General features: G+C 43.4%; 1 protein-coding gene across 1 annotated transcript in view; it reads right to left on the reverse strand.

Annotated features, from left to right (window-relative positions):
- The window catches only part of kcnn1a (potassium intermediate/small conductance calcium-activated channel, subfamily N, member 1a), an 80,286-nt gene extending 70,170 nt beyond the window's left edge, over window positions 1-10,116 (reverse strand). Inside the window, exons 1-2 of the mRNA XM_061731455.1 lie at window positions 9,778-10,116; window positions 8,779-9,579 (exon numbers count right to left, since the gene is read on the reverse strand). Coding sequence (XP_061587439.1) covers window positions 8,779-9,579; window positions 9,778-10,116 — 1,140 coding nt within the window. The remainder of the gene's footprint in view (window positions 1-8,778; window positions 9,580-9,777) is intronic.
- Between the last annotated feature and the right edge of the window lie 547 nt (window positions 10,117-10,663).

Here is a 10,663-nt window from a genome sequence, read left to right on the forward strand (position 1 = left end):
TGGGGGGGGACACAAACCAAGCTGGCCCTTTGTGGAAAAACTGACTGCTTGCGGTTGTTAATTAATAAATTAACTGTTTGTAACCAAATGTTTTTGAAAGTTGAGTTCAATTTCTCAAAGCCACACTTAGGACTGGCCAGCCTACCACAATTACTCCAAGAGTGCATCAAAGACTCATCCAGGATGCTACAAAGGAATCCAAAACAACATCTCAAGCACTGAATGCCTCACATGCATCAGTTAATGTTCACGATTCAACAATAGGAACAAGACGGGGCAAGAATTGCATCCATGGCAGAGTTTCACGTCAAAAACCAATGGTGGCCAGAAAAAACACAAAGGCCCATCTCGCATTTGCCAAAACACATCTTAAAGATGATCACCAACACTTTGGGGGAAATATTCTGTGAGTTTATGAGACTAAAGTGGGACTTTCTGGCAAGTGTGTGTCATCTGGGTTATATCTGACGTAAAGACTACCACAGCATTTCAGGTAGAAAACATCATAACAGTCAAACATGGTGGCGGTAGGTTGGTGGTCTGGGGCTGCTTTGCTGCTTCAGGACCTGGATTACTTGCTGTAATTGATTAATTCTGGTCTCTACCAGAAAATCCTGCAGGAGACTGTTCAGCCATGAGTTTGTTACTCAAAAAAGTGTGGAATTGTGATGGCCTTGGCGATTTGGTTAAACCAAATCTTCTGTGATGAGCCTTGGCCTGAGTACAGTGTACAATCTGACACTTTGTTCCTAAAAGATAAGCTCTGATGTTACAATGATCTGTTCATCAGAATTGTAAGGACTGGTCATCATTTTTTGTGTTTAAAATCATCATGCATACTTTGTTCTGTGTCATTCCTGCATCAAGACACCTGATATACGTTCTGACCGGTTTGCATCCAATCTATTGAAATCTGGCTCAAGTCTCAAGTTTTATTCTTGGTGACTTAGATGCATTAAGTTTCAGTCCAGATATTCACTTAATGGTTTAAACATATTATACAGAGGTGTTAATACGTTTTTTCAGAACACAAGTGGATTTGGTTTATTCAGCGGGACCATGATCTGATACCTGAAAGTAAGTCCACCTCTGACTCGCTTAAGATAAACAAAATAAAAGTTAAGGTTTAAGAGAGGATATGTCAAAGTCTGGACTTAAATCCAATTGAGATCCTATGGCATGTCCTTAAACAGGCATTTTATGCACAAAATGCTCCAATATTGCTGCTGAATTGCTGAATTAAAAGAATTCTGAAAAGAAAAGTGGGCCGCAATTTCTCCATCGGGATGTGAGAGACTTATTGTCAGTTGGGGTTAGGGTAAGCTTGAGTGCAGTTGTTGCCACCAAGAGTGGAAAACCCAGTTATTAGGTTTAAAGGCCATTACTTTTTCACACAGGCCCAGGCTGGTTTGGATAGCTTTTTCCTTGAAAAATAAAATGATGATTCAAAAACTGCATCTTGTGTCTTAAAGCGTGTCAAATCAAATAAAAATCAAATCAAATTTGATTCAATTAAAGGCCAAATAGGCAATAAAATGCTGCACAAAGTGCTTAACAGTAAAAACAAAGTCAATCCCACCCATCTGCCCACCCCCCGCCAACCCTAATCCCCATCAATGATGAAATAGATCAAAGATAAAAAGAAATGATAACATGAAAAACATTGCTGGCCACAGAAGAACCAGTAAGGGAACACTATCTCGCTATCACAGGGAGCCGTCTGCATCGGGAGGAGGCAGCTACACCCGGGGGCCAATAAAAAATAAATACTAGACAAAAAAAAATAACAATAGAGCAGAAAAGAAATTGACAAATAAGTTACAAAAAATAGGATTGTAGGCAATAAATAGTAAAAAAAAAAATGTGGTAAAAACTTGGCTAAACAGAAAATCCGAGTTAGAAATTTTAAATCAAGTTTTTTTTAAAAAGGGGGGGGGGCATTAGTTAAGACCCAGATTAAAAATGTAGGTCTTGAGCCTGTTTTTAAAAACATGAACGTTCTCTGCAGCCCTCAGGTTCCACGGCAGGCTGTTCCATAAACATGGGACGCAGTATTGGAAACATCCTCACCGTGGGTTTTTGCATTGCTATTGGGAATCCTAAGGCCGGAGCATCTGAGGGTCTGCGAAGGTTTATGAGGTAAAAGCAAATCAGAAAGATAAGAAGACCATTAAGACTTTTAAAAAGTATAAAGTACCTTGAAAACTTTGAAAGACACTGGAAGCCAATGCAGTGATTTTAAAACCACAATAATGTGAGCCTGTTGTGGTCTTTCTGCTATTCCATTCAAACCCCAAGATCTGCCATCTGCCCATTTCTAAGGTTCATCCTCGGAAAAGTGGGATTCACTGGCAGAAGGAGTAGAAAGACCGTCATCCTGACGGACACACCCAAGCTCTAGGAGGAACAGACGGGAGCCACGAGAACGCTTTTCAAAGACTGTTATAGAAATGTATGTAAATTATCTATGTTTTATAATGTTTGTAACTATCATTATACACACAGCATTAGAAGTGGAAAAATATGGTGCCAAGATGAGTGTTGGAAGCAAGTTTTGACCTATGGAATTAAACTAGAAGAGTGTTGGAAGAGGCACTTTTGCCCTATTGAATGTAACTACAAGACTGCGATTGATTGTCACAGTCAAGATTGAATCAGATAAACCTTGGAGACAACTGAATGCTTTCAATATGATTGATTTGTAACTATGGAGTACATATATGGTTTACGTCTGTTTTAACTTCAGTAGCCAGGAGGAAGCTGACGCTTGATGTTAAGCTGCCTGACTACTCCTTGTACAGGTAATAAGATTGTTGAATGTAACCTCTCTCTGTCTTGTGTCTCATTCTTGCCGCTGCATAGTTGCAGTGCAGAAACAAATTTCTCCAACAAAGACAAAAGAAGCCGCAACGGAAAATTTCATCAAAAGTTGCTCGTAAATACGAAAAGAGATCACCGCCTTCTGAGTCTGAATCAGATGAGGAGGATTCCTGTCTCATCTGCTCAGAAGTAAAGAAGCTCGAGGAAGTTTGGGTTCAGTGTGGTGATTGCAGAAAGTGGGATCATGAATTACAAACCTTTGTTGTCTCTATCTGAGAGAACTAACACATAAGATTGCAGGGTTCTTTTTAAGTGAATACAATGTTTAGGGGGTTTTTCTTGTTCCTTTTTGTAGCTACAATGTTTAGGTTTGTACCGACCAACCCCCCCGCGTTAGGGCACATCTCCTTGGGTTTATGGAACAGGCTGCTTACACCGAAAACAACCACCGCGACGGCATTGTGCGCTACAACGTTCTGAGTCGCGTCCGTCAGCATATCAACTCCATTCAGTCAGTTCACTGGCTTTTGAAGAAAAACAGTCTGCAGCTTAAATATGCAAAATGTGCATGGAGTACAATAACTGAAACACATGTTTTAAAGGTACCTGCATATTGTGAAAATAACAGGCCATAAAAGCCTTTGACATTATAAAGTCTGAAAGTGACGAGCAACAATGACCACCCTACGAAGCAGGGGTTGGTCTGTTCATACCCGAGCAAACTCAGAGCAACAAACATTTTCATGCCAAGACACACACAACGTTTCATTGTTTTTTACTTAAGTACAATATTTTTGTACTTTTTGTAGTAATGTTCATGTTATGGTCATTGTTTCCCTTGTTACATTTATAGCTTATAATTCAATCACTTATGTTGTTTTTTTGTAGACACCAGTAATGACTGGCCAGACCTGTGGACAGCCAAACAAAAAGAAGAATTTAAATTCAAGAATCCCTGGTTAGGATGCAAAAACAAAAAGTTGGGTAAGTTTAGGTAGATTGTTAGTTTTTGGCAGCTTGTAAAACAGTGGACATAGAGAAATATTGTGTGTGTGTGTGTGTGTGTGTGTGTGTGTGTGTGTGTGTGTGTGTGTGTGTGTGTGTGTGTGTGTGTGTGTGTGTGTGTGTGTGTGTGTGTGTGTGTGTTGAACACCAAAATGATCTGCACTCGCTATAACAGGTATAAACTGCTATAAACTGCTATAAACTGCTATAAACTGTAAACGTGTGCGAGCCCATACTTTACTTTATGTGTGTCAACTGTGCAAAATGATTTATAAATTCTGAAGATAATCTCGCTCTGTAAATGATTCCTTGACAAAACCAAATGCCCCAGAGAGAAGCTGCGACTCAACACCAGGCTGATCTCTCCATAGCAACACACACGGTAACACAAATCTATTTCAGAGCAGGAGCGCAGCGTTGCACTTGAAACAGTGCACCAAAAAAAAAAGGAAAAATAGCCATCAATTATTTAAAGAGCTTCGTGTTTATACTTACTATCCATGTGTGTTGCCGGTTGCAGCTGAAACTAAGAGGTTCCCACACGTCCCCCTCTTTGAAAGGTTGTTAGCGTTATCAGTAATCTACAGCAGTGCTACTCCTTCATCATATACGGAGGATGTGAACTAGGAGCTGCCCCTACTCTGACATTTAATTGTTCAGCGAGCCGTGTTTACTTTGAAGGTGTTGGCTGTGCTCACAGGCTCCAATGCAAAAGTCAGTGGCAACGTGGACGGGTAATACAAGAAAAACAAACGGGGGGCCCTGGAACAACAGCAGAGAGATGACCGATAGAAAGTTTAAATCAACATAATGTTCCTTCTGGCATTAGCCCCTAAGTTAATCATAACGCTTGAAGCAGATCTGTCTCCATCAATTGTTTCAAGCTCTAGCATTCAACATCACCTTAGTGTTTTTACACAGCCAACACAAACAAGCAACTGATGACATAAACTACTTTTTCTTTTTTTTTTCTGTTGTTGTCCAAGAAAGCCATTAGCTCTGTATTTTGTTTAAATTGCAAAACTGAAAAAAATATGCACTGGTATGAAAATAAATGATCTTGTTTGTAAGAGAACACGAACACCAAAAAGGAGGAATACAGACAGAATAAAGAAGATTTGTATGGATCAAAACAACAAAACTTCCAGGAACAACACAGAAAGACAAGTCTTCATGCTTTTTCTTTGCAGGATATTGTCGTATTTCTGTGAAAGCAGATCCTTCACTGGGTGAAGCTTCTGCACACTCAACCGCCACTAAACACTAATCGCTACATATTCCAGACGGCACTGAGCTGTGTGCAAGTGCCACTTTGATATATAGACTATGTTGACCTTTCCTTGATCATATAGGGTGATTATATGCATGTCGGCCTGCAGTTTGGCAGGAGCAGTACAAAAGCCTTTACTTAAATAGCTTTCTCCTTCTGTCAAGCCCATTCATTTTACAGTGACACATACTACCTTATGCTCCCTTGAAAGGTGGGCTGGCACCCGTTTCACACACGCACACATACATACACACATTCACACACAGCAGCGTCTACAGAGCAGCTAATAGGCCTGTTGCATCCGACAACATGGTTGATATAACAGACTGAAGGGAGAGGTGATGCCGAGCTAAGAGTGTCGTTTTAATTCTTCTCCTCTTTCATGCATTTACTGGTAATAATGCTGCTTCTAATAGAATCAGTGACGTAGACCTAAAATAATCAGTAAATATGATTGGAAACCATCCATCGATTTTCAATACCTGCCGTATTCTGCTTTGGATTGTACAGGGACTGGACTCTGTCCCAGCGGGCCTGGATGCTGAATCCTGGACCAGTGACAGAAACTTAAACCTTTCAAGCTGCAGCTCTTCACTTGTCCGTGCCTGTTTTCTTCTTTTTCTTTGTTTTGTTTTGCGTGGCCATATAATAATAAGAGAAATAACGTTGACACCTTCTCTTACTTTTTCCATTTAAGTAATCTATCATCAAAACAAGTTATCAGTTAATAGGTTTTCCATAAGAGTGAGATTTCGTATTGGTTCGGGTTGAGTGTCTTCACTTCTAAACCTTTTGCAGGGGTTTTATTCATGTTCAGATTTCAGACAAACCCTGTTGATTTCTGATTGCACCAAATCTGACAAAGCTTGAGGTGATTAATCTTGCCAACCGAGTGTGTGCATACCCTCAAAAATCTGCCCTGTTGAACGAGGACAACTCCACCGCTGTGTCTGGGCTACAGTGCCCCTGCAGGGGATACCACCAAAGCGGTAAGTGGCCGGTATTAGAGTACTTACACAGCCTGTCACAATGGAAGCAGCAATGCGTCTTTCAAAGCTCAGTGTTACTGAAGCGGGACACAATATCGAACTACCTGCCATCTATTCAGTGGGCATAGGTGTTGAGTTTCAGGTTGCGCTGTGGAATACTGTAATTGTATACACTATGTAAGACTTGTTCTGTCACAAATGTTTTGTTTAAGAGATGTAATATGGGAGGCAGATTAGGGTCTGATGTAACCATGACCCGACAAATATCCACGAAGAGAAAAACCTTCCATATGTCTCCCAAAATACTCAGCAGGGTGATTTGGTTTGATGATTCAAATGGGATTTTTCAGTTCTTATAACCATTATTTTACAAGTGTCTTGTTTATAGCGCCAGTTTTACACTGGAAACCTGAAAATCAAAGAGCTAATTATAACACAAACCACACTCTGGCAAGATTGGCCAACGTTCATCTTCATCTCGCTGCTGAGCCAGGGAATGTAATGGTCACACCTTAGACCCTGCCGCACAAATGATCTCGGTGTACTTCCGGCTTTTAATTAATCATGAATCTTTCGTTCATCCTCACCCCCACACCCCTCACAATTTCACATCCTGAAAGGATTTAAAATACATTTTTTCAGCTTGTAAAGTCTGTAATGACTTAGATAACAGTGATGTCTTTGTCGTTGGATCGACAACGACTATTTATAGTGACTTTATAACAGTGACTCACTGACTGACTTCTCCAGTCAGGATTAATCATTTCCAGGATTAATAACATTTTGATGGACTGAAATGAGTTGAACTCAAGTGAACTGAAATGAATTGAAATGAATTCAATTCAACTGAAGGTGCTTGAGCCTCACAGTTTTGTTTTTAACTTATGATTCATGTTTCTGCTCAGTTTCACCAAGGAACATCCATAAAAGCTGCAAACCATATCACATTTAACTCTCTTTATATGCCGTGCAAGCAACTGATTAAAAGAAAATGAGGCACCTAAATGTATTATTTTACCTCATATGTGGTATTATTGTCTTTAAGCATTAAGAGACTGAAGGTACAGCCAGATTTAGCATATGAACCTCTCCATAGCTGTAATTCTGTTTGTGTATTTTTTTTTTTTTTTTAAACGGCACAATTTTAAAGTGAGATTCAGTTTTCCATACATCCTAATTCATAACATGTAACAGGATGGTGGCAGCTTCAAGATAAAAGTTTGCCAGTCTGGCCTATCATCATTCTGCTGATGCTCCCAAAGTGAGCCAAGCTCAGAACAGTCATGCCAAGGTGTTTCAATGAATCGCCTTTTGTTACCGGTGCCAGTTTATAGTCCCTGGAAGCGTCTGCAGCATGTTAAAAAGTCTTCTGGTGGTCTTATTTACATGCTGCACTCTCATCAGTTCCTCCCATTGTTGTTGTTGTTTTCCCACCCTGTCTTGAGATACAAAAACTTGACTTGACTGCACTGGGAGCACACGCCAAGGCACGTGAAATAAAAATGGTGACGATTAATTAAACTATTTAGCCATGTCTTAAGACTAGAGAACATTGAAAAAGCTTCCTCTTGACTCTTTGAGGTATGATCATCAAGAATCTTTCAAACTTGCCATTTCATTTAAGTGTATTTTCTTTGTTTTCTGTCTGAGCTCCAAATTATAATAACACTATATACACTTGTGCTTCCTTTTATTGTGTTCAGCGTGCAAGCAAGAAACAAGTTAACTATATGGTTCAATAACAAAACACTAATTGAACATACATGACAGTAAGGAAAACGTTCCTGTGCATAGAAGAAATCTAATCAAACTCCCAAAACATATTTCCAGTTTCAAATCGCTACCAAATACAACTTTCTTGTCTTGTCTTTATGTCATATATTTCTCTTTCTTTACTTCATACAAGCTGACATACACAGATGCCTCTATATGTAACATAATTTTACTTCATTTTCTTGCATTTCTTTTGGTCATCATCATGTATGCTCTAAAAACCTGTTGTCAATCCGAATCTTTGAACCTTTAATGATTGTTGTCATTGTTGATTCATATCTGATAACTAACAAAGCTTCACACCGACATATTAACTGTGCTTTTTATGCCGTTTGTGCAGTATGACAGACTCGACGCTTTAATCTGTTCATGGAGAGCACAGAGCAGGCCTACACACTACTGTATGCATAAAGTGAACAGTCTGTGCTCATCCTGCCAGGTATAGGCTACAGGCCTGGTGATCAAATATCTGGAAGCCACAATCTGAACATCCACAAGCCCCCCCTCTGCTCGGCGGAGGCAACAAACGCTCCTCGGAATTAGGCTGCTGGGGAGCATCATTAGAGAGCTGTCAGTGCAACCCAAAACAACACTGCAACATGGAACAGGTGTGTGTGCGCACGGCGGTTCGCCATTGCGCTTTTACACGTCCGTGCGCGCGCCTGTGTGCCCAAATGAAACAAATGCCGTGCAAGTCTTCTCCCACGCTGTGTTACATGTACAATTGTGCATTTTTCCCCAATTGGTTACATACACACACATACCGCGTGTGTGCGCCGCACACAGCGCCTCGGCGAATGTGTTCTCTCAAAATCCTCTGACAGGCGTGGTCCTTGACAGAAAACGTTAATGCCAGTTTGTTTTGTTTTTTTTATATTATTATATTATAGCAGGGAAACTGATATACAATAAAAAATGTACCTTATGGAGATCAATGCGTATCCTCTCCTCTCCCGTGTGCGGGCTCTCCGGCCACAGGTTATAGCTGGAGCCGTAGTTGGGGCTGTATCCGCTACTGTTGCTGCCACTTGCAGACGAGTTCCCATGCACGTATGCCTGTGGCGTTGCCGTTACCGGGGGGGCGTGTGGCTGCGCCTGCTGGCCGCTGTGCACGGAGCTGTTCCCGGATCTGCCGCGGTCCTGGTCCCGGTGGAGCTGTGGCCGCTGGAGACAGACCCCCTGGAGCCGCTGCTGCCGCTGCTGCTGCTCTGGCTGCTGCAGCAGTGGAGCCTGCTGAGTCCTACATAGCTCTCCTGAGCCACTGGCGCAGTAGTTGACAGGCAAGCTGCTTCCCACCAGCAGCTGTTGCTGCGCTCGCAATTGTGGGATCTGTTGCTGCTGCAGCTGCAGCTCCTGCTGACTCCGAGACTCGAATGCGCTCCTGGACTCAGCGGACTCGCGTACATGTAAAGAGCGCCCTTTCGGTGAGTTTGCACTGTTTCCTTCAGGGGAGGGGTCCCTCTGTTGGAGTCTTAAGTGACAGTGCTGCTGCTGCTGCTGCTGCTGCTGCTGATGCTGCTGCTGCTGCAACAGCTGCCTGTGGTCTCGCTGCCCTCCCGCTCCTCCTCCTCCCCTGCAGCGGTCCACGGTGCTCGCCTGTTGGTGATGATGCTGGGCACTCTTCACGAGACGATCCGCTCGTTTAGATTCCCGGGAAAGGAGAAGGGAGGAGGACGACGTTGGTGGCGGTGGTGGTATAGGAGGCGGAAAAAGTGGGGAGGGCTGCGGTGGGAGAGGGTCAGGATGGGGCTGATTCTGAGAGAGGATCGCTTCCTGCTCTGAAAAGCTGCAGTGACAGCTTGGAAAAAAAGGCTCCCTCTCCGACTGCAACGGCGGCTGCTGCTGCACCTGCTGCTGCTGCTGCTGCTGCTGCTGCTGATGGTGATGGTAGTGTTGATGATGGTGCTGATGGGAGCCGGCCGGGGCCCAGGGATCCTGCTGCTGCAGGTGCGCCGGCAGCCCGGTGCTGGCTTCACCGCCTCGGTGCGGGCGCTGGGTGGTGAAGCTCGCCAGTGGAAGAGGCTCTCCGCCGGGAACGGGTCTCCGGGAGGGCTGAGTCAGACATGGGAGCTGCTGGAGGCTGTGGCAGTGCGCGCCGGTGGTCGGAGCTCGGGCTCGGTGGTCGCAGGGCGGGGGCGGCAGGCTGAAGACTCCGCTGCGCTGCTCGGGGATGAGCTGCTCGGGGATGAGCTGCTCGGGGATGTGGTGCTGATGCTGCTGATGGTGCTGATGGACAGCTCCCGCGCACCGATGCCGCATCCCCCTGATCGCCGCGTCTCGCTGTGCTCGCTCCTCTGCCGTGCACAGCACCGACACCCATTCATTGCGACCAGTCCCAGCAGAGTAGGACCGACTTGTACCATTGGTAGGCTTGACCAAGACCTGCCTTACAACGTCACCGTAGAGCCACAACGCCGCCTTCGGCTCAACATCGGTCCATTGCCTGCCATGCGCGCAGGTTGCGGGGGCTCGATCATTCCTTTAGTGTCCTAAGACATTGCAAGAATGAATGAGACTATCACGATGTTGAAAGATGTCAAAATCCCACTTTCTCAGTGTTGTCATAACAACACCGCATAATAAGAAATAAGACTACTTTTTCTGCTACGTCACCTGTTCCTTTGACTTAAACTGGTTTATCTTTACTGCCACTTTGTGATTGATTCGAAACCTTGCCATTTTCAAGGAGATCCCTAAAGTTTGAGCATTTAAAAAGAAAATAAATGTATATTCAAATGCAAAATGCGGTTTTATTTGTTGGCCCAGAGAAAAAGCAAAAGACCCCATTACAGCATATACAGCCCAA

Source organism: Cololabis saira, chromosome 10 (assembly GCF_033807715.1).
Source record: "Cololabis saira isolate AMF1-May2022 chromosome 10, fColSai1.1, whole genome shotgun sequence".
In the NCBI taxonomy this organism is placed as follows: Eukaryota; Metazoa; Chordata; class Actinopteri; order Beloniformes; family Belonidae; genus Cololabis; species Cololabis saira.